General features: G+C 40.1%; 1 protein-coding gene across 2 annotated transcripts in view; it reads left to right on the top strand.

Moving 5' to 3' along the window:
• Positions 1 to 3,530: 3,530 nt before the first annotated feature.
• Positions 3,531 to 24,415, top strand: part of GRAMD2B (GRAM domain containing 2B) — a 31,428-nt gene continuing 10,543 nt past the window's right edge. For both annotated transcript variants that reach the window (XM_084305023.1, XM_084305022.1), the window contains exons 1-6: positions 3,531 to 3,654; positions 15,459 to 15,581; positions 17,919 to 18,006; positions 18,301 to 18,367; positions 19,351 to 19,454; positions 23,331 to 23,426. In XM_084305023.1, the coding sequence (XP_084161149.1) occupies positions 3,563 to 3,654; positions 15,459 to 15,581; positions 17,919 to 18,006; positions 18,301 to 18,367; positions 19,351 to 19,454; positions 23,331 to 23,426 (570 nt within the window). In that variant the 5' untranslated portion in view covers positions 3,531 to 3,562. The remainder of the gene's footprint in view (positions 3,655 to 15,458; positions 15,582 to 17,918; positions 18,007 to 18,300; positions 18,368 to 19,350; positions 19,455 to 23,330; positions 23,427 to 24,415) is intronic.

Here is a 24,415-nt window from a genome sequence, read left to right as displayed (position 1 = left end):
CAAATTCATCTTCAACATAGGGACATCCATCTCCTAGAAAGTTGTTTTACACAGTCTTAAACTCAAAATTTTCTTAACATGGAAATCAACTGTAACACTGAAAGGAACAGATGGAAGAGTACTTCTGGCTTTTACTTTCAGAGCAAAACTTGTGGACTTAGGAGAAGGAATGGCACAAACAATTACAGAATAATTCTCTACTGAGTAGATAGATATGTGCTCAATATATACTGTAGTCATGTATATACAACCCTGTATGTCACTGTAGTCACTTCCTGCTTTGTTCTGTCCCAAGGAAGTTTGCTCACATTAGGCATGCTGATATCCACCATATAAACTGAGAAATACTTTATGAATATCCTTAATTACTGTACTGAAATAAAAATACAAGTTAAATAATGCTGATTATCACAATCTCTTCTGACCCAGTTTATTTCCAGCTAGATTGCCTTTTTTTTTTTTTTTATCTTTCATTGGCCATATTATATCCAAGAATCCCTAGGCATGAGTGGTTGTCCTACTGCTGTTTTATACTGACCTTCTAGGTGTGTCTCATTGGGCCCCTTTACCCTTCCCTTCCTCATGTTATTCAAGACAAGTGGAGATTAAGGACTTCCTCTGGATGATGATAGCAAACACTGGAATAGGGATAGGGAATGAACTTGATGACTTGGTGAGTCTCTCCCTGTTCAATTTTACTGTTTTCATATGTATCTTTTTAAAAAAAAAAAAAAAATCTTTTCATAGTGTTTCAGCTCTAGTTTTTCTTCATTCACTGTGTTATACATAATTTTAAGGTCCTACTTATTGAAAAAGGTATTCCTAACCTCCTTTGAAATTTTGACCCTTTAGCTGAGACTCTTCAGAGTGAAAGCATGTCAATTTTTGCCTACCTGGCATCACTAGTACTGCAGGTATTAAATAGTAATCTGAAATTTTAACACACTAATTTATTTTTCTCTCCCCAGTCTGAACTTCACCAGCTAGAAAAATACAGTTCAGATTTTCACACAACAGGTCTCTCTCTGTTGTTGATGGCTTCATCTTGACATATTCTCTTTACTATATCTATTATACACCAGCAATTATACCTGTACAGTAAAGGCTCCTTTGTGATTTTTTGCATATTTAAGACTTGCTGTAGCATATAAAAATAAAAGCATAAAGCTTTTGAGAATATTCCACCCACATGACCAGCTGTACATTTGATAGTTTAATATAACACCTCTTGTACTACTACTCTCTCTCTCTTTACTACTGTGAATTCTGGCATTCACAGTTTTTATCACTCTGGAATCTGTCGTTTGCTCTGGAGCTGCTGCACTGTGCACATTTTGACAAAGGTTGTCCACAGAGTTTCTTTTTCAAATCCTCCAAAAACAACAAGCTAGAGCCATGGCTTATTACTTCCACTGATATTAAAGGAAAATAACAAAATTTGGAAGAATCACTATCGAAAACTTGCCAGAACCAAGTCTCTGACAAGGGTTAAGATACCATGATATGGGATAAAGTATCTAGTAAGGGTTCACTTTTAGTGTCTATGCTGCAGGAATCAATTTATTTGAATGTCACTTTCTTTTTACAGCAAATACCTCGACTATTCAGTGCAGAATGTTTTGCATACCTTGAGAATGGAGCTGGCTGAAACTACAGCTGCAGAGACTGAGCTCCAGGGGCCAAGCAGCTTCTTCCCAGTTTTTTCACCACTGTGGTCGAGGCAGAAATCTCTGGAGAGGAGTGAGCAAAACAGACAGCAGTAGCATTTCTCTGCTGTAGCTAGATCTGTCAGAGCTTGAAAGCCAAAGTGTTCAAAAGGCAAATGATTTTATCTGTTCAAATATCTAAATGCTAGACTCTCACCTACTGGAAATCAGCATTATTCTGCTGGAGGGAGCAGCGCTACACAAGAAAACTAAAATAGTAACTGATACATTTTCAGTGCATCCCAGTAATGAAAGGCCTTCAAAAACAGAACAAAGGGAAGCCAGTTACTTTTTCTGCTGGTTCTAGACATACTGTGCATGCCATGGTAGTGCACACTGTCAGTGAGAATAACTCCCAGGGAACCCAAAACCTCACACAGGTTGCTGCATCCTAGCCAAGGGTCCTGGATCCTAAGAGACACAGGAAGACAGCACTGCCTTTCAGCTCCAGCTCTACTCACAGCCCATACACCTGAAGTGGGGCCTATTCTGTTTTCCTTTCCATAATCAGGACGCCACTGTACAGCCACTGGTTGTGTCTGGCATACAGTGGTGATGGAGGGAATGCCAAACCAGCTCAGGTGCTGCACAGGGGAGGATAAGGCAGCAAAGTCTCACAGATACAGGACCTAACAGGTTAGGGTAATGTTTCCTAAAACTACAGCTCATTTGTTTTTCTGCGCTTGCATTGGTTTTTACATTCTTATACATAAACATTAGTTAATGGTTTCTCCCAGAAGTACAGCTATTTAAAAATTCTTACTTCCCACCCAGCTTGGTGCATGGAGTTTACATTTTATAGGTCTGGAGCTAGCAAAACCCATCCGGTCTAGTTAAGACCAGAAATTAATCTCACATTTTCTGCAGGATGTCCAACCAGTTTTGGCAGTCCTGATCCTTTTAACCTTTGACACTTGTTTCTCTTTAGCCATTTCCTGAATATATTGCAACATTACCTAATGCTTAGTTCTTTCACTTTTCAAGATACTGTGCAAGTGTCAAGCATCTCTGAATCTTATCAATGCCACTGAAAGATACATTAGCATCTATATCCTACTCTGGTATCCACAAAGAGTTTTCTATGTGTTTTCCCCTTACCTCCCGTGAGTCTGGTGGCTGAGATGAGTGTAGATGAAGAAAATGTGATAAAACTACTATTAATTTCATTGATATATTCTAATGCATTAAGCCATGAAAATCGACCTTTTCCTAGAGACTTCATTTTGAACTTTCATCCCAAGGTTGGCCTTTTTTAGATTGCGTCCCTAAAGCCACAGACTCTGTTCTTCTGTGTTACGGTGCTTCGTGAAAACACTAGTTCCCCAAACTGAACTATTTGTCAGGTGTTAACCAGATAAGGAGAGCATTTTCCTCCATATGTGTGTGCTCACATCATTTCGTGCCAGGTAGGATGGCTTGCGCCAAACTCTGCCGGGCTGCGAGCAAATGCCCCCTCGACCTGACGAGCACCGTGTGTGTGTGTGTGGGGGGGGGGGGGGGGGGGGCTGGTACTTTTTGTCTGATTTTACACAACACTCTGTGATTTACCGGGGCTGACAAACCAGCCCGAAAAGAAAGGAAAACGAAAATCCTGGGGGGAGCTGGCAGGTGGAAGGAATATCCAGGCGGCGGAGGGGGAGACGATGTGTATGTGGGGGGCTGCCCCTCTGCACCTCCCCTCAGCGCCTCCACACTCCTACGAAGCCGCTCGGTGGCCATTTGCTCGTTCAGCCTCCATAGCTCCGGATCCGCCTCCCCACCGCCCGCCCCGGGGCGGGGGCAGCACGGCCCGGCCCTGCCCGGCCTGTCCCGGGCACCCGGCGGTGTGTGGTGGCCGTGAGGCAGCGCCTTTGCCCATGGTGCTCATGACAGAGCAGCGCTGCGAGGCGGAGGAGCCGAAGGCTGGGCGGGCCGGCGGCAGGCGGGAATGCCGGGGCGCCCTGCGGCTGTGAGTACCGGGGAGCCCCGGCCTCAGCTCGGGACGGGAGAGGTCGGGGAAGGGGGTCGGGTCCCTGGCTAGCCGGGGAGGGAGGTGGCGAGTGCCCCTGGCCATTTGCCACCCCGCCGTGGTGGCCGTCGATGTGCGAGGAGTTTGGCGCCGGGGAAGGACGGCGCTGGAAAACCCGCAGCTTTTCCCGGAGAGTCGCTTTCTGCCTCTCTTCGGGGGCTTTCCTCCCCGGAGGAAAACTCTGCACAAAGATTTAATCTGAAGCAGGCTCCAGGAGAGCAACTTACCAGCCACTGGCGCCTTTTCTGCAAAGAAAGTCTGTGAGGGTCTGTGGTCATTATTTTTTCTTTTGTAGCCCTGATCCCCAAGCAGCTGTATCCCCAAAATAAGTATCACGATGAAATCTGTTGCCAGAAATAACTTTCTGGTTGGAGAACAGCAATAACCCAGGTTTCTTCTAAACGTCCTTCGTCCCATCTGATGTAGTCACATCAGAGAGTTCACGAAACAAGGGAGGTGTAGCTCCCCAAACTCCCCCAAAACAGCCCTCTGACTTCCAGCCTTGGGTCCTGATCCTCCCCACAGAACTGTGCCGATGAACCTAACGAAGCTTTTCAGGTATGCAAGATCCATATCTGATTGCATGCTTAAGAATGGGGCCGGGAGCCTGATGATAAAATTTATCACCAGAGAGATTTTACACGATGCTCTCTTTTGTCCCCGAGCGTTTAATCCTTCAGAGTTGGATCTAGTGTGCTTTCAGGAGTGAGGTTAGTCCTAACCAGTGTGACAAATGGAAAAGTCTCCTTAATTACAGCCCTTTTCCTAGCCCTCAGTTTTTGCTGCTCAGGAGAAGGTAGGTGTCGTGTGGGGGGCAGCCTGGTGGTCTTTGGCTACAAAGTTTTCAGCAATCCTAACCTGGGCAGCAGGAGGATAAAAAGACTGGGTGTTGCGGAACACAGCGGAAGATGTTGTGAAATGCTTTGTCATAAGCTAGAGAATCACTTACACATTTCATAGCTGGAAACAAAGCTAGAAGTTATTTGCCAATCCTGCCTTAACCGAGAAGTGGATCCCTGAAGAAGCATTGTGCTTATTTGACCGTGACTTAACGTCAGAGGCTAAGTAACTTCGGTTTGGCTGAAGTGAATCTGCAGGCGGGATTGTTCAGCTGAAGAACAAGGGCCGTGACTTGGTTTTGATACACTCAGAGCTGAGCTAGCAAAAAGTTGAATCATTGAAATTTTTTTGTGTGTGTTTTTTTTTTGTTTTTTTGTTTTTTTAATATCTTAAATAAGCGTATGCATTTCAGGGTGGGAGGACGGGGTGTTCTTTCCCTCCATGTACTTTCTGGAAACAGTGTGCAACCAACAGGGCTCGTGCTATCTTCTGCTTGGAAAAAAAAAATCCTTGCAGAGTTGTAGAGGCTCATGGAATCTTTTAGCATTTTCCATTGCACAGGGGAGAGAGATTTATGTGTATGCTAATCTGTACTTCCTGAAGGAATGCTTAAAATGTTCAGTTTAGAGATGGACTTTATGGCTCCATAACCTTCTGCCAGCACAACAGTTCCCCGGGGGATAGGTGCCTGTGACGGATTGAAGCTGTACAAGTATCCATTTATTTATTTATTTATTTAATTTATTTCAAGGTTAAATCTGAGGAGATTATCTGCTAGTGATTCAGGAAACTTTACATGGAGTTAAATACATTTGTATAGATTTAGAAAATGGACTTCTCTAGCATATTTGGTGACAGGCATGTCTTCTTTGCAAAGCCTGCAGTTCATCTCAGGGGCTTGAGCAATCCCAGAGGTATCACTGAACGGAAGATGTGTGCTGTCATTATCCACATCCAAAACAGTGGTGTGCGGAAAGTTCGTCATTAAATGGAGTTCCTCCCAAGTGAGCCAAAAGTTCCTGGTCAGATAGCACTTTCCAAGTGGTCTTCAATGACAACGAGGATGGCCTGGCACCATTGTGTTGTCTTCAGAAGACATTTATTTCTCTGACTTGTGGTGTGTTATTTGGAACATTTATGGTGGTGCTCAACCTGTCTAAGGAGCTGTTAACCCTACTGCAGGGACTGCTGGTGGAAAAGAAGTTGTATCTCTGAAAACAAAATGCTGCGTATTAAAGAGAAGTGGCAGAGATATAATAAAGAGCACTTCGTATTCAATGTCAGCATGCTTCTCCTCTCACACATACTTGTTTCTGGTGAGTTAGGGTAGCATTTTCTGTTTTCCACTACAGGCAGGATTTGTCCTGAGACCATTAAGTCTGTCTGTGTGAGGGCACTGAGTGACTGAATGATAAGATATTGCTAACATTAAGTGGCATGTTCTGTCCTCTTACAGTTGCAGGCACAAGGTAATGTCCAGTTACTGAGTATAGCAAAGAAATGACAGGCTGAGGCTTTGAAAGGAGTAGAATCTTTTTTTTTTTTGAGCTAAAAAAGGTTGTAGATCCTGGGGAAAATGTGCTACTGAAAGCAGTAGAAAATGCTTACAAGCAAATTATGTACTTCTGGTAAAAGGCAGAATGCAATTTTTATCGTTCTTTTCTTTTTGTTATGCTGTAATATCAGTTGACAAATAATTATGAGTTAAGTTAAAAGATAATTGTTTGGCTGACCTGCATGTAATCACAGCACACTAACTTTTGTCCTTAACGATATTACTTGAGAGAAATAGAATATGCACAGAGGTAAATGTAGGTTATTTATTACTCATTAAAAGCTGTAACATCTGATACAGATCAACCTTTTTCCAGCAGCTAAATTTCTGGTGTTTTTGTTATTGCTGCTGTTTGTATGTACCTCGCATACCTTTTTAGACTTGTGTTACTGTTACATCTGAGACACATGGTGATATTCTTTAGATATTCTTTATTCTAACCAAAATTGATAGGAAGGTGTGGATCCAGCTAGGATGCTTAGCAGCAGTCTCTTCAAAAACTGTCATCACGCAGAAAGTTCCTTCTCTGAACATAACAGGAGAGTAGGACAACCTGTTAGTTCCTGTTCCTCCATTTTTATTTGGAAATAAATATCTTGCTTTTTCTAGATCATCTCCGAGTTACCCAAAATTGGAGACATTTTCATGTTTTCTTGCCAGAAAATTGCAAACAAATATTTAAAACATCTGTTTTTCCTTCCTGACAGTGGAAGGAGGGTCAGTGGGAGACTGCAGGAGGACATGGGCAGCTGTTCCCACACAGCCCTCTGCACAGAGCCCTTGCCTCTTCTTTGTAAAACAGTGTAGCATGCTGCCTGGTACAGTAATGGAATTAAGTGCAGGTAGGTGGGACACCTGAATAAAGGGGAGAACCAGGACTGTAGTGTATGTATGAAGAGAACACGTTTTCCTCTTCTTAATTACCCGACAACTGACCGTCAGTTCTACCCCAAAATACTCGCTTCCTTTAACTCAGTCTTCTACCTGGCACTGACAGGCTTCTGCCTACATCCTTGAAAAATAATCACACCAAGGTGAGAAATGTTAATAAACTTTCCTGAAATAGTGGCAGGAAATAATATGCAAGTTGCAGATAGGCAGCAGAGAAACTCAGCAGGACAGAGGAGGTAGAGGCAGTCTGAAGCCTTCTTCCTCTGTGCATGGATGGGGGAAGCCTTCTAGTTACTTTACTATGAAACAGCAGTTCCTGATGCCCCCCAGGAATCAATCCTATGTAGCTGTGTCCATTACAAAGATGCGTTCTTGTGGCCACTTCATTGATTTAGCCCTCTGGGAATCTTGCCATAGAAGAATCTCTAAGTTTGAGAGTGCTGGGTAGATACTGGCAGATGAAATGTTGCAGTTAGATACCCTGGTAAAATGATGAAGTCTTCTCCCAGAAAAATGAGCTGCATTAACTTTGGCTTTTTTTTTTTTTTCTTTGTTAAAGGGTAATTTTAACTCCCTTTAAAAGGTAAACCTGCAGATTAATGTGTGTCCCATCAGACTGTCTAGTGGCTGTCTACCTTCTGCTTCCCTCCCCCTTGCTAGGTTTCCTAATACACCCTTTCTCCTTACTGGTAGGTGGTGTGTTTTTGTTTTGTTTTGTTTTCCTTCTAGTTTAGGCTATTTCTAAAGATAGACCACCTACAATCTTGATAGTAGTTTTGCAGTTACCATTTATGTTACAGTAGTTCAAGAAGAACCATTTAGGTTTGTTCAACATTTTTCTGGACAAGAAGGAATATTATAATTTCATTATACACTGGACTTTTGTATTATAAGTCCATTCATCTGTGGGGAATTTTAGAATCCATGTGAATTTGCCAAAGGCCAGCAAATGCATGGTGGTGGAGGATAGCGTATGGACTGTGGAAGTGCTCCACAAAGTAGAGGAAGAGATATACCCAAGTAAAAAATCATAATGATGATGATCATCATCATAGATTGCAGAGATAATTATGGGAAATTCAGCATTGCGAGACCCTTGGCGAGCAGGGAGCCTCCAGTAGTTATTTCACCTTCCATCAAGGGTGGAAACTGATCAAAGTGTAATGAAACAGGATAGGTGGACACAATTAGATAATCATTTTCATCTCAGTTAGGCATTAAGCTTTGTTGTGTATGGTTCTTGCTGGGAATCCTACAGGAACAAGTTGTAGATGGGCATCCCATGAAATAACTTTTTTACACTTTCTGTGCTAATATAGTGTTACCTTTTTCACAGAGAAATCTCATTGATGATTGTGGATTATTGTTGTCAGTGCCAGGTATGAAAGAAACTGCTACATGATCAACCCTGATTAAAGAAAGAAAATGATTTTTTTTTATCACCTTACATTGATTCAAATAGCTTGTATGCAGGATATTGAGTCAATATTTCTAAAAGAGCCATGAAACAATGTTCTGATCAAGTGATTCCTGATTTATGGCTTTATTCCATCCCCTGCCACTTAGGAAACACAAAGGTGTCAGTAGGAATGCTCCCAAACCCCTCCTGTGATCTCTAATTGTTCTGCATTGTTAATTGCAGTAGCTGGTGTGTGCTGCTTTTTTTTTTTTTTTTCTTTTTTTAATCCTAATGCAGTCTGATATAACTACTTAATTCTTATTTTTTTTCAGAAACACAGTTATTGCTGTCAGCCAAGTCTTTTATCATGTGGAGGCATGTTGCTCTGGAGTTCTTACTCCAAAACAGAAATGTAGCTTCAAGTAGTGAGGCCAAACCTTTGCGTGTATGCTCTGGTGATTGTGCCTCAATTGTGCAGGTACAGAGAGAGATCTGTATCACCTTTGCCTGAGTTACGTAGCAGATGTAGTTGATATAGCCCTGTGCGGTCATATTGAACACAAGGATTGTGTACAGTTGCAGTATTTATTTTAATTTAATGTGGTGTAGAACAGTTGGTAGCCCAGGCGCGTAAGTGCCTTTGTGCTCTTTTGCTCTTTTTTTTTTTTCTGCACCCTGAACAAACCATAGATCAGGAATTTTTTCTTCTTTCTCTTCCCTTTTTCCTGTCACTTGTGGCAGCTAAAGACAAAAATGTGGTTTAATAAAAGGCTGCACACTACTTCAATAGGAATTATGGTTTTGCATTTTATCTTCTTCTGGGTTAGAAGATAAGGTAGGCTAGAGATAGGAAGTAGAAAAAAACTTCCCACCTAAAGGCTGCCAGCCAGCTGGAGAATGAAAAGAGCACATGCTCCTGTCCAAAGTAGAAATGAAGGAGTATCTTCCCCAGAGACCTTTTACCCCTTTTTTTTTTTTTTTTTTTTTTTTTTCCCAGAAATGTGTCTATTAAGATTTGTGTCTTGTGTTTGACTTGTCTTTGCCTACATTCAGATGAATATTTGTCGGGCACCCTGCTGAGACTCCCACAAAAACTGCATCATGGGGATCTGGTGGGGTTGAGCGAAGATGTGTGTGAGCAGGCTTTTGCTTTTTGAAGTGGATATCTGAAACGGAAACTCCTGACAAGACAAGAGAGCTAAATGGCTTATGTTCCTGTGCTAGTGTTAACCTAATAAAATATCTTGTTATAGTGTATCACGTTTCAGAGCACAGGGAATTCTTTTTCTTTTTTTTTTTTTTTTCTTTCTGGGGAACTTGATAGCAGTCTGGTTTTGATTAGACAGGGAATACAGCCAGTTAATAATAGATGGTATTTAGAGCAGAGAATTTACATACTTGCTAATGACGTCTGTGGTGTCACAGTGATCTTGCTGATGTCCAAGTGGTAAGGTGGTGTGAAACCTGATCTGGTTATTATGTGAAATGTCTGGTCAGTGGAGGGGAAAAAAAAAAATACTTCCTCTATCCTTCACAGTGTTGGAAGCTTTATTGCTCAGTATTAACTCAAAAATTTCATTCATCCTTTTAATATAGTTTCACAGACACTTGTAACACTCACAGGTAATTCTGTTCTTAGAGGTAAGTGTGAAATAGAACACAGTAAATTGTTCTGAAACAATAATTCTGAAATTCAGAACTTATATAAAAATAAGACAATAATAATTAAAAAGCTGTTAGCCACTGAGAGGCAATGCTAGCTGATGTCAAGATTCCACCTGTGTTCACAGACCAGTTTCATCAAAGAAATGCATGGAGGAGCACATGGACGTGGTATATAGGTCTGTGCTTCCATCCACTTGTGTATATTTGGCTAACATGCTGTTGTATGATTTGGCCTCCATTATGCTGTATTTGACCATGATCTAATAAGAAGAGAATTAGCCTGCACCTCAAACAACCTGAAGCAACTGAATCTCAGCCTGGTTCATGCTTATTTGTATTAATAAATTGACCCTTTCCCTTGTGCAGGATTTCACACCTCTGCTTCTTCATTAATGCTTTCCTGCTCTTTTCCATCTTGGGTGCAAATACCTCTGCTGGCTGTATATCTGTCATAAAAATACTTGAGTAAGAAGTGCCATACAGCTGCTTTACCCATTTACTTTTCAGCCTTGAGTACAGGCTATATACTAAGTACGATGTCAAATTACACAAATACCAAAGATACTCTGCTGGGATACGTTATGGCTATCCTTAACATCTATTACAGCACTGTTAAAGCAGATTGCTATTCCTTTGTGAGTAAGGTAACTGTAGCTCATTTTCTTCCCATTTTGATGATCTGTGACAACGTTTGGCTTTCTAGTTGCACAGTAAAAGTGATACTTTGTCTTAGAAAGAGGTTAAGACTTATTACTGTGAGCCGTATTTCTCCAGGAGATGTACTTTCCCCCATTAACAGTGCCTCGTGCCATGTAGAGCTGGAGCACGGCTGCACAGCCACTGCAGGCTACGCAGGTGTTTCAGCTCTGAGCAACCAAATTTTGTAGGAATAAATGGCTCTAAAATCCTTGACTTGAGCTCTGTTGGTTTGTGCAGTACTGTTCTATGAAGAGGACAACAGGAGAGTTTGCAAAGAAAGAAAGAAAAAAAAAGGGTATTTTCTTCTGTCCAGGGGTGAAATAATTCAACTATAAAAGGTGTGAATGCAGACTTACCAGATGAAGCACTCCAGCGTCTGATTACATGACCAGAAAAGGTTTGTTCAGGCTTGCTTGGGGTAGAAAAGATGTTTAGTGAACATAGCTTCTGAAGGAAGATTTAAGACCCCAGCATGGTTAGGCCTGGTGAAGGGAAGGCTGCGATGATTGCTCCTCCGGGGATGCCTGTGCTGAGGCAGTGGTGGCAGCCTGCGACGTGCTTAGCAGTGTCCTTCCAGACATCAGCATGCTTTGTCATGCCCACTTGCAGTCACCTCCGCTTGAAGCAGGTTGCTGGGACATTTTTAGCCTCTCCCTTTAATTTTTAGTTTCGGAAAGAATAAGCAGTTCCTTTGTCTGAACAGACTCATGTCTGCCAGTAAGAATGGCTTAGGTAACACTACTGTTATTATTTTGGCCTTTTGCACAGCTTCAATTTCTTTGACAAGTCCCTTTGATCTGTTAACATCTACCCAGTAAATCCAGTAGCTACCTAAATGAGCTGAAATATACAGAATATCTTTGTATTCATGGTAAATATTTCCACGTATGTTGTACCAAACCTGGCCGTGGACAATAGAGGTGAAGTTGCTCCATGCTCTTTTGGTCGACCTTTTGCAACAATGCAGCAGTCTAGCTGCTGCTGCAAAATTAACCCTTTTCATATAAAAGAGATGGAGAAGGGTAACAGGGTGACATGACAATCCAATATGTATGGCTCATCCACAAAGGCAAGGTTGAGCAATGCTGACTGACTCCTCTTAAACCCTAGGAAAATACTGTTTTGTCTGTGGTTTTGCAGACAATCGAAATTGCAACCCCGGGTATTCAAGATGCCTTTTTCTTTTCCATAGCTGCTGCGTAACCTGTGGACTGAGGGACTGGTTTGTAATAACTTTCCGTGGCTTTCAAACTTCTTTGAGACCTGTTATCACACAGACCAAGTAGCCCGGGGTTGTCTTTGTGACAGATCTGAGGAAGCTTTGTGCACAGGTGTGTGTGGATGTGGGCATTTGGAAGACAGTAACCACTAAACAGTCCTCAAGTTTTTGAGGTCTTTTACATATGTCTGAGGAGTGTTTGGTAAGACTGTATCTGGCTTTTAAAAACAGCAATTGTTCTGGGTTATTCCTTAAGGCTTGCTTTCCAAACTGTGGCCTATTACCACATCTCTTATATTACTCTGTTAAGTGTTTCTTGTTCAAACGAGTTTTGAAAAGGACAGGGAAAAAAATACATTCTATCTTTAATTCTTGATTTCTTGAAAAATTCCCACTGAATTAATGGGACACAGCACATTTTCATAGGAGTTCTGAATTTTCCAGGTGCTGTGGAAGATTAGCTCCAAGCAAGCACTTGAAGTTCAGAAAGCTTCCTGTAGTGCCAAGAGCTTGATACACCAGTCTGTCAGAAAGCTTTTGTTTCACAGAAACAATTCAAAGCAGACGAGGTGAAGTTCCTCTGACTTTTGAAATACAGCGACTGATAGCGTACCTCTGAGCGCTTCAGTAGAATGAAACTTTGTCTGTTTGCCTTGGTTAATTTATTTCTTCCCATTTTCCCTTTTATGTGATTTAATCTTAAACTACCTATGTCAGTTACTGGTGTATGTTTTTAAAAGAGACATTTTTACAAGGAGTTTAACTACACTGCTTATAACTAGTGTTTATTTTATCCTCGTATCTAAGCAAAGTTATGATCCCATAGTAAGCACAAGCCTTGGGGTTTGAAAATACTCCCTGTGACAAACTTCCTTTACGCTGGAGACAACTTTTTTCTTTCGGCTGTTATTTTAAATAGGTTTAGTAGTAGTATCAAGTCTATGATACGAGTTCAATTTGAAAAATGTTTATTTTCATATCAGCAAAGTCCAGTGTTTCAAAGTTTACATGCTTTGCTCTGATATTTGCATGTATTCATTTACAACAACAGTTGTATTAAGCACCATATGATTTCTTAAGTGCCCTTGATCTTCATTTTTGCACGGATTGCTGACTTCCATGGTCTTTTCAGCAAGCATTTATGAATCCAGACTTAGACGTGAAAAATGTAAGGAGTGCTTTAATTTGCTTGTGGCTTGACGAAAGATAGTGTGCTGTTTTTTAGGTCATACCTATGATCTTGCCTTCTCCAGAAGGTCAACTAAAATAAGATTCTTCTGATATTTTAAAAATAGCTATTAGGGAATCAGCTGCTATGTGGAGCTACAAATATCAGAAATATGAGGACAAATCCTTACGTAGTTTTTGAAGTGGGCACATGGGAGAAGGGTGAAGGATAGATACAGCAAGACTGTCGGCTGGTAGGAATGTACCCAATTGCTACTACCAGCCACATGTGTTGAGGAGGGTGAGTCTCCTCACCTTTGAGATGTTTCGGAGGCAACTGTGGGTGTGACACAGGCTGCTTTGACCTGCCAGGAGTATGGCCAGGTCAGAAAGGCCAGCTGTCCATGGCAGTGATGAAGGATGCTGGTCAGACTCTAGGCTCAAGCAGACACCTCTTAAGAATATCACTGTGTCATAGCCTTATTCACATGGGATTTTCCATGCTGCGCTGCTCTTCTCAAACACAGGTGGGATTGAACCTGACAAATTTGCCTCACCTTGTTCCTCATAGCACTAATGCCTGGCCTTCCTTGAATCCTACAAATTTGGGGAACAGAAAAATAACAGATGGCGAGACCTTAGCTAAGGCATTTTGTAGGATTTGCAAGCTTTTGCTGTGTAGGCTTGACAGGTCCATCCATTTAAAATCTCAAATGATGTAAAATCTCTTTATTTGGGTTTTTCAGGCCAAAGACTGCATTCCACTTAAAATCACCCCATTTAATTCTAGTTTATATTGGCTGAGACTAAAGCTGGTGCCTGGTGATCAGGCAGGGCCAATCCAGGAGTGAAGCAACAGGGAAACTATTTCTTTTTTTCCTCATAGATTTTTATTAGTGCTGTAACCTTTTCAAGTATATAAAAATGTGACTTAGTGTGTGTCAATTCAGTGCCCCTGTTGTGGGGAGGGGTAAGTGGTGGGGAAGGATTAGGAAGGGGAATAATTGCTGTATGTAAGTTTAAGACCCCTTGAGAACAAATCCCGGGACCAGCAAGGCAAAATTTGCCTGGCTTTGGTCCTGTTGCTTTAACCCCAGTGTAGCTGTGAAGTAGGATATTACTGAACTCACTAGATCTCCACTAAGACCATGCGAGGAGTGTCTTCTGATCTTTTTTTTTTACCAAAGTATAATCTAAGCAATGGATTTTATTATGCCCTTATTAAAAGCAAATTAAATTACTCTGGAAACCTGTGTCAGCAAAACTTTTGTCTTAGTAGGAAGAATAAATTGTTTGTTGTCACGATATTGTCCCTTAATGGCAGTGGCTGTGTTGTTGCTGTAAAATTGCAGAAATTAAAAACTGCAATGGAAGACTTCTGTAAATGGGCTCATTCAGACCAGGCATTTAGTTAATGGGCAACATAGTTTGTCTGTCTTTAATGTGGATATCATCCTATAATCTTGCTGAGGCATTCGTCTGCCAAAAGAGGGGGTGTGTGTCTGTATGTCCATACATGTGATGTCTTATTTTAAAGTATTGCCGTTCTTCATACTCTGCTATTAATGATGTTTATTTCAATAAAATCTAGAGGAAAAATTGTATTTGAAAATTATTAAAAGGGGATTCTGAGAAAGTGCTTTGATGTGTTTTGATGACACATCTGTTAGCACTTACTCTCGTTGCTTAGTCTGTGTTTGTGAGGCAGTGCCATGTGCCCTGAAAGGACAGCACACTGTGACAGAAGTTTTGCCTTGGTAAAGTCAGTGCTTTTGACACTTTGAGAGGACCCTTCATTTGTGAAAACCATGCCAGTCAATTCTCATGGAAAAGGTAAAGAGGCAAAATAGGATCCAGCTTCCTCTTGGAACATGGAACCACCAATTCTCTGTTAAGCACTGCGTATTGTTATGCAGGATGTTTTTCTCCCAAAGTGCCAATCAAATCAATTTCCATTAGTCATTGACTCTAAGTACTGAACATGGAATGCATTTTTCCAAAACGGCACGTTATCTTTGGAAAGGAAGCTAGAGCTGCAAATGTTATAAGCACTGAAATGTCCTTGGCAGTATTTCAGTTTTTTGAGTCTCTACTCATTGCTGAAATTCCAGTACGGGAGCTCATACCTGTTCAGATGTATAATACTGTCAAGTCAGTAGATGAACACTTTCCAGGACCTTAGTGCAAAATATGTCATAATTTTGTTCTTTAGTATATGCAATAATGTCAACATGTTGAAGTGGCATTTGACATTGTTATGAATCCTGCAAAACACATTGCTTTCTTTTTTTTTTTTTCCCCCTCTGCAGTTCAGATGGAGAAAATGGAACAGATGAAAGAAGAAAGCCAGGAAAATCACCTACTCTGTTGCTTCAGACTCCTACTGGTGAAGTGGAACATTTTGATGACCGGAAGAAAGTTGATGTTGCTAGGTAATGGTCAGGAGCATTGTCAGGTTTCTGCTAGTGAGATAATCGGAATGTTTACCATCTATTCAAGAAGCTAAACTGAACGGCGAGATTCATCAGACATCTCGGTTGTGGGTTACCTTGCACACGACGTGAGAAAACAGGGATCAGAGCCTACGTCCAGGGTCTGATACGTCATTCCCCAGAAGCAGCCAGAAGAGTGGGAATATGAACTTTTGGGCTGTGTCTCAGTTTTCCTGTTCTAGGGAAAAATACTGTCCTGGTTTCAGTTAGGACAGAGTTAACTTTCTTCCTAGTAGCTGGTAGAGTGCTACGTTTTGGCTTAGGATGAGAAGAGTGCTGATAACACCCCAATGTTTTAAGTGTTGCAGAGCAGTGCTTACACCAAGCCAAGGACATCTCAGCCTTTTGCTCTGTCCTGCCAACAGGCAGGCTGGGGGTGCAGCAGGAGCTGGGAGGGGACAGACCCTGGACAGCTGACCCAAACTGGCCAAAGGAGTATTCCATACCTTATGGGGTCATGATGAACAATATATAGGGGTGGCTAGCCAGGGTGGGAGGGCCGGACTGCTCAGGGTTAGACTGGACATCAGTCAATGGGTGGTGAGCAATTGCATTGTGCATCACTTGTTTGTATACATTATTAGAAGTAGTACTATTATCATCTTTATTGTTATTATTGTTATTATTATTTTTTTTTTCTGTCTTAATAAACTGTCTTCATCTCAACTCACGGGCTTCACTTTCCAATTTCTCTCCCCCATCCCAGAGAGCGAGGGGGGATGGTGAGCGAACGGCTATGTGGTGTTTAGCTGCCGGCCGGGTTAAACCACAACAAATACATTGCACTCTTCAGTGCCTCTGCTGGTTACATCACTTTCACAGTCAGTTTGACAAGCAGAAGTCCACCACATGGTGGACTTAAATACAGATTTTGCATCCCTTTCACTCTCAACTGAGCAGCCAGTGCAAAAGCCAGCAATCAAGCTGACACTGTGGTTCTGGTCACAAGTCAGATAGTTACAAAGCATCACTTAATTTCCTCAAGCATCTTTAAGGAGAAGGTATATGAAGTCCTACAAAGAAATTAACGATTACTTGGTTATGTAAACCTTCCTTAGTTTTCTCTCTCTCATTCAGTTTAACTGTGTGCTGCAGAGGGGCTGGCACAGCTTTTGGGTAAGGCTGGCTGTTCAGTTTGGCTGGTACATTGCATGGAAACATGTATGGGGCTATCCGTGTGTGTTGGAGGTTTCTGCTGTAAGGGACCAGCTGATAAATGCAGCCAGTTTTCCTGCTGACTAAATCAGTCCTGCTGTGTAATCTTTCCTAAACCTAGCTATACCTCTAGTACCTATGGGGATTCTCTCCTTTTCAGGAGAAAGCCTTACAGTTTTGACTGGAAACCCTGAACCTCACAAGTTTAGGAAATAGTGAAGATGGAAGATTTACCATGCAAGATGCAGTGCAGTAGTGGAAACTTGTAGCACCTTTTTTTTCCCAATGGTATTAGCATTGCTCAGCACAACACATTCTTCCAGTCATTCAGCAAAGTTGCTGTATTGTGTTTTATCCTTCCTGCTGATCTTCACCAGTCTGCATCTGAAGGCCTCTAAAAAGATCTAACTTCTTTTATAGCCTGTTTATGCACTTCTGCATGCAGTGTAGCTCAGGGATAATGTTCTCTTTCTCATTTCTGCAGTGTTATCCCACCTCTAGTTTTGTTTTTCTAAACAGTTCATGTAATTAATTTCTCCTGTTTAAAACAAACGGAACGTATTTTCACATTCATCCTCAGAGATTTTCCTCTATATTCATTCTAAAAACCCAACAACTCAGAAATAGTTGTTTTCTCTTTTTCCAGTGTGGGTGGCTAAAGGTGTACAGGAACAATTTTGTGTCCAACTGTCAATCATAACTCCATTTATTGGAGACCTCAGTTCTAGCCTTGCATGCTCTACTACTATGTTTTGCCTTATTTTTCTTACATTACTAAGTAACATGCTTAGTATTTTATGTGTTGACCAGAAACAAACAAATGTGGAGCTATACACTCTGATTAAGTTTGTAAAAATGCATTTTTCTTTTTTTTTTTCTTTTTTTTTTTGTTACAGTTAGTAATTTAGAATATTCCTTCCAAATTAAAAAAAGACCTTCAGTGAGGACTGTCATGGTTTAAGACTAAGACAGACTCCTCTTCATTGCTGTACAGTCCTTGAAGAATTGGATAATTGTTACTGGAGGATTAATGTGTTTTGTAGACAAGCATGTCCTGTTGATAACTTACAAAGACACATGAAATGAGATCAAGTATCTCACATGCCTTCTTTTTTTTTTCAGGACAAAAAGCAGTTCGGATAGTCCAGTCCTGACAACAGATATCAAGAATGATTCCAAGATTGAAAGGAAAAAACGTGCCTCAAATCAGGTAGGGCAGAGGATGGGCTTCTTTGTTTATGACTAGTAAGAATAAATGCATAATTGCCACAAGAGCACCCTTGTTTACTAGTATTATAGTTCACAGTTGTATAAGAATACAGCTTCCTTTATTCATCTGTGTAGGGTAATGATTTTATAACCACATAGCGAAAGTGAGGATTTACTAAAAGCAAATGGGCAAAATGAGAAGGTACTGGGAGAATATGCAGTGGAATGGGTCACTTGATCATAAGAATATCTAATAAGGCATGTATCTTTGGTGGTGGGGCTTTTTGTTTTTTAGCTGAAGGCAAATGCACACTTTCATAAGCTGTTTCTGGATGTTCCCATTGATGAGCCACTGAAACAAAGTAAGTATTAAGACCCTTGTCACTGCCGGCTGTGGACCAAAATACTCTTGTTACCTGCCAACTGTGGCAGCATATAAAAGGCACTACCTACATTTTAAAATCCTTAAACTATAGCTGCCTGTAGCTTCGAGGCCTTCACCTGCATGCAGTGGGCGTTTCCAAAACATAATGCAGTGGGTGTTTGCAAAACATAATTTCTTTATTCTTCAGGTGTTGGGCATGTTTTGGAGTTGTAGTTTACTTTGCACTTCTTCACAGAGTAACCTAGTGCAACATTTTTTAGTACTGAAGCTCCCTCACTAAAGGCACTGCCTAATTGAGACAGCACCAGTCAGGTGCTTGGGCCTTTCTTGTTGATGGTGCTCTGAAATTTAAAAGCACTATTAGGAGGAAGACTTAAAAGATTCTGCTGTTTCCTGTGATAGTTTTAACAAGAGAATTCTACATAGAGATGAAGAGCAAATGTTTCTTGAAAGTAATACAAGGATAGCAGTTCATGAATGAGAATTGCTTTGCTCAGTGGCTGTGAGGTAAAAGCAGGATTATTTTCATGTGTTCTACCTCTGTTGGTCATCTGGTCCAGACAACTGCTGACGACCTACAAGATTTTAAAGTTAAAACATTTAATTTATGCTTTTTATATTTACATAATACAGTTACAGAAAGCTAGTCTAAAATTTTGTAGGAGCCTAGCTGGTACTCTTTCAGAAAAGATTCTTGGCTTATGGGAGCCAAGTTACGCATTTCAGTCTTCTTTCAGATGTTTTGAATTAAATTTAGGTTTGTGAAATCTTCTGAGCTTCTTTATATTCTTAAAACTTTTTGAATATTTCAGGGTTTGACAATGTTTATCAAAAGACATATAGCCAAACAAATTATGGCTTGAAAAAAAAAAAAAAAAAAAAAAGAGAAAAAAAAAGATGCCAGAGTTTTAGTGTGGGGTGTGGCTACCTTAAATGTTATAGAATATCTTTGTGTTTTAGGTTTTACCTGTGCTCTGCAGAAAGAAATTCTGTACCAAGGAAAGCTATTCCTTTCTGAAAACTGGATTTGCTTCCATTCCAAGGTTTTTGGTAAAGACACTAAGGTTTGTAAAATCATTATGTATGAAATAGTAATGCTGTTCCTTAGGAATTTGGTCATCACTAGAAATTCAATCTATTATGCAAGGCTAGAAAACACAGACTGGATACATGGACTGTTCAGAATCTAAGCCCAAAAATCACTCTAGCAATGAGTGTCTGTCAAGTATTTCCTGTACGGGAAAAAAAAAAAAAAAAAAAAAAAAAAAAGAAGAAAGGAAAGGATATGAAATGTAATGATGCCAAGCTGACTTAACAGAAACTGTACAAAAATGTGTCTTTTGGGTTTGAAAACACTTGAAAAAGAGGAGGAGGAGGCAAGGTTGAAAAGTTTAAGGACTACATTGGGGAAATGAAGGGAAGGATCAAGCATGCTCAGTAACAGACAATTAAAGAAGAAACTAAACCTGTCTTCAGAGTGGAGTGGCAAAGGGGCTCTTCTAGCTGATCCTTCTGGTTTTGCATGAACAGACGAGTAGGAAAGAAAAAACAGCCTGCAAGGTTTTTACTTGTGAGTCTAATGTGAAGAACAGAAATAGGACATGAACAATTGGGAAGATCCTAATTTACTAGTTCATCATTTACTCCTTCCTCGATATAGATATGACCCACATAAGGTTTTAGGATGGCCCCTGTGGCAAATGTTATTTATACAGATCAAAAACTGTGTCCAAGAGGAAGTGTGTTCTGTTTTTATTGGTTTGGAGGTTTGGGGGTCTTTTTCTTTGTTTATGTAATCTCTGCTCTGTCTTTGAGCTTTTATTGGGAAACAGCTTGATTTTTGCTTCCTTCTTTCTCAAGTACTTCCTTGAATGATTTCCTATTCAGATCCAGCCCCTTCTCAGTGAATTTAGGTGCTGAAACCAGTTTAGTAGTTGCAATATCTTATTTCTCTTCTGTCAAATGTTGTGATGGAACACAGTATGTCTTTGAAATGGCTTTTATGACGGTGGAATAGGTTTACAAAATGATTAAAATGATTAACAACACACTGCTGAGAGTGACTTCATGGCTTATTGCATATTACTGCTTGGCCCAAGAACTGAGCTATGGTTGTTCCCTAGTTGATGTATTAGTTATAGGTAGTATGTTAATGTGGATAGGGTGCATGTTAGTGAAAGCTGTGTAGCACTATAAGGAAATCAAAATTAACAAAGGGTTGGGCACTAGCTCATCATTTACTCTTTTCATTCATAGTTAGTAGTACCTATCCTGTCATTAAAATTAAAGTCACTGTGTAAGTAATTTCCTGCTCAGCACAAATGAAATGTGCATGGGTCTATTCCAAGCTGAGGGACAGCTTTCTAAAATTCAAGCTAAGCTAAATGTATATGACTAAAACCTAGTAAGAGTCTGCCAAGTAGAATTGGAAGACCTTTAAAAAGGTGCAAAATGATAATCATGTAGTACTAGAAAATAATGTTTGTAGAATATTTTTTAGAAAATATTGAGGGGAAAAAATGAAGAGTGAAAGAGATGGGCCTGATCATTCACTTCCGTCTGTCTTCCTCAGCCCCCGCAACACACACACTTTAAAGCTAGGTTCAGTCACGTAGAGCATGCACTGACTTTTAGTAATACCACCAACAAAACAACAGGGAAATCAGGGATATAATAAAGAATAATGTAAAAAAGGGAGGAGGAAATCAAGCCTGACAGGAAGAACCACCTTCATAGTAGTCACGCATACTGACACAGTTGCCAAGATGCAAGATCTCTATTGCTTGGAACCATCTAAACTTACTCAGAAGCCATCTGTTTTGAGAAGTAGCAGGTCTACATGTTCTATTTAATTTTTCAACACGAGTTTTCTACCTACAGAATCTTTGTTAAAATCTTTGGTGGGTAAAATAGCTATGCAGGTCAGGAGACTTGAATCTGCAATACAAACACTTCGCATGTTTGAAAAACAGATTCCTTCCGCAGGACTTAATAGGCATTGAAAGACTTCGCTCTTTCCATGTCATTCTGTTTTGCCTATATGTATGGGCCTGCGGTCTTTCCTGGAGCTAAGCATCATCATAGTGTTTTAGTTGTTTTCCAAGATGCCTGCAGGAAAACTTTGTTTCATGAAAGAATTATTGCTCCAGACAGAAATAAAATACTTTGCAGTGATTTTCCCATTTTAATCTAATGCTGAAGTAAGAGTGCAGTAAGCAAGTACTTAATCCCACTTAAGTACTCTTTAGTCTTGATTACAGTAACATTATCCATCAAAATTGCATGCAGCAGAATGCCATTAACATCTCTTATTTAAAGATCTTTGAGGTGGACTGAACCAATTCAAAAACTTCTAAAACACATTTTTTTTATTATTACTGTTAGCAGAATTACTGCTGGAAAATCTGTATTGTTTTTGGATTTTGTTTAGTTTGGCTTTGTTTGCTTTTTAAAAGTGATGCAAATTCTTTTCTGACTACGTGGCAGTTGTTTTTTTTCCAGTCAAACACGCATCATAGCTACTCCCTTCTTTCCACCCAGAAAAAGAGTTTTTGGAATGAAAGTGTTACAAAAACTTTGTGGAACAAGAAAATATCCACTTCAAGAAAGAGTATAGTGGAGTACCTGCTTAATAACTGCTTTTCAAAAGACTTGACCTCTGAAGCAGGGCAAATAGACTTGACATATCAAGAACTGATAGAAAAATGGTGTCCAGACTTATGGGCCTAGGCCTAAAAATATGAAATTACAGAAACTGGGTTTTGTTTTGGTAGTCTTACCCCCTCACCCCTTCCCCTCTAGCACAGATTTTTTAAATGAAACTAAATTACTGAGTAATTGAGTGACCTTCCGGCCGTTAGATGACAATCATGGAAGTGATTAGCTGTGCTTAAACACTGTCTGGAAATCTTGCAGCCAGATGTACACAAAGGGCATTTTTTTTATCTGAAACAAATGATAATTTTTAATTTCACAACTTGATGTTGCTTTGCATTTGTTATTCTGAAAAAAAGCTAACAAGGTTTTATGAAACTGCACAGAGTTAACTTAATTCTCCTGAACTGATGTTTTCATTTTGGTGTTCTGATCACTCCTTAATCAATCTTTGGACAATTTTAATTCTGAATTTCTCAGGTAGTTGAAGCAAAGGAATTCTTAACAGAAACAGTAGTCTATTCTTGTGTATCCTGGATTGGTATATTTGTCTAACTCCCTAAGCTCTAGGCTTTTCAACAGCAATTCAAACCAGTTATTCAGTCCTGTGTTACATGAGGTTTACAAGACCCCATAAAGAATATCCGAATCAAAATACTCTGAAACTTAGCAGGCATATCACTAATGCAGTTGGATATAAATGCAAATGAGGCAAAATTGAGAACTGTTCAACATAAACGTTGAAGTTTGGATGGTACACACAAGAATCAATTTAAATGAGACAGTAGGTATGTGGGTATTGAATTTTTCAGTGATACCGAAGGACAAGCTGTTTACTCAGTTGCTTGTTGCAAATTAAGGGGTCTGTAAAGTAAGTGGTGAAGAGTTATAGGTTCATTCTTCAACAAGGCTCTTGTTTGATGTGTTCTGAAATGTGTTTGTTTGTTTTTTTTTCCTAAACAGGAAGACTAACTTTAAGACTAGTTTGTTCTACAGATCTACAGTGAACTAAACCTGTAGTGTTTTAAGAGCTGGAAGGAATAAGAAAAAGAAAACAGGAGCAAAAGCCTGGACTAGCATCTGATCAAAATAGAAATAGTTAAGAAATAGCGTTGTTCTGAAACCATACCTGCCCAAATGAGTTGTTAATAATCAGGGATGTAGCAGATAAATCTTTATGTGTAGAGCCCTGAAGATCTGATTTATTGCAATTGGTAGACTGTCTCCTTGTGTATGCAGATTTGTGTGCATGTATTGGGACTAACACTACAATGGTCTTGTTTCAGATTAGCATACCTGTGCTCTCAGTGACACTTCTGAAGAAAACCAAAACTGCCCTTCTTGTGCCAAATGCTCTGATCATAGCAACAGTCACAGATAGAGTAAGTACTGGTAGAGGACAACACTCTCATACCCCACTGCTTTCTTTTTCATTTTTTTCTTGCTTTCTTGCCCTCACTATTTACAGGCAGTAATACCATGAGGGATTCTTGAAGGTGCCAGGTCATTTAAACAGCTAGAAAAATTGGTAAACTGTCATCATTTAGAGTTTTGACCCTGGAGGATCTGGTTTCTTAGGGGATAATTTGAGCTTCTGCCTCCTCTCTGTTGACAGGCAAAGACAATCTTTTCCCTCCTGCTAACTTCCTGTCTTTTTTCTTTGGACCTGCAGCAAACAAAGTTATATTTAGCTTGATGAGGAGAAGAGAAAGGGAATCTCTAGTTGCAACTTGTTGCTTGTAATCTGTCATTCCTCATTCTCTGAGACTGCTTTGTAGTGGCACTGGGGGAACTAAAACAATTGGGTCAGAATGTGCATGCAGGGAGGGTTATCTACCTTGTTGGCAGCTCTTTACAGTATTCCTACATTTATTAGGGTGACTCATCTGATAAGCAACACCCTAGCTGCAACAAAATACAGTTTCTCCCAGTAATTCTCTGTAGTAATTGCATCAATCAGTAGAAAATGTGATTATCCGTCCTATCAGCAGCTTTAGAAATGACCCATTTTCACCACAGAATAGTTTTGTGGACATCAGGGGAGAATGTACAAAGAATGAGCTTTTTTTTTTTTTTTTTTTTTTTTTTTAAGTTAGGGATAACACAGTATGCAAAGTCTTTAAAACAAAGAAGAAAATTTGTTTTGAATAATAGATCTGGGCTATACTCTGGTTCCTGCAGCAAAACATGGTGAATTTTCTGTGCCTGTTCTGTGTTCGATGTGATTAACCTCAGTTCATAGGTTTAGAAAGTGCAGACATTTTCCCTGCTATATGAAGGTTCTTTAAAATAGTTATGCGATCAACAAAACCACCTACCATTTTTAGGTAGATGAAAGGAAGCTTGTACTGTGTGTCTTTTCTCAAACAGT

The sequence above is a fragment of the Netta rufina genome (genome assembly GCF_964035555.1).
Source record: "Netta rufina genome assembly, chromosome: Z".
NCBI lineage: Eukaryota > Metazoa > Chordata > Aves > Anseriformes > Anatidae > Netta > Netta rufina.
The sequence above is the reverse complement of the archived record's forward strand: the minus strand, read 5'-3'. Positions and strand labels throughout refer to the sequence as shown.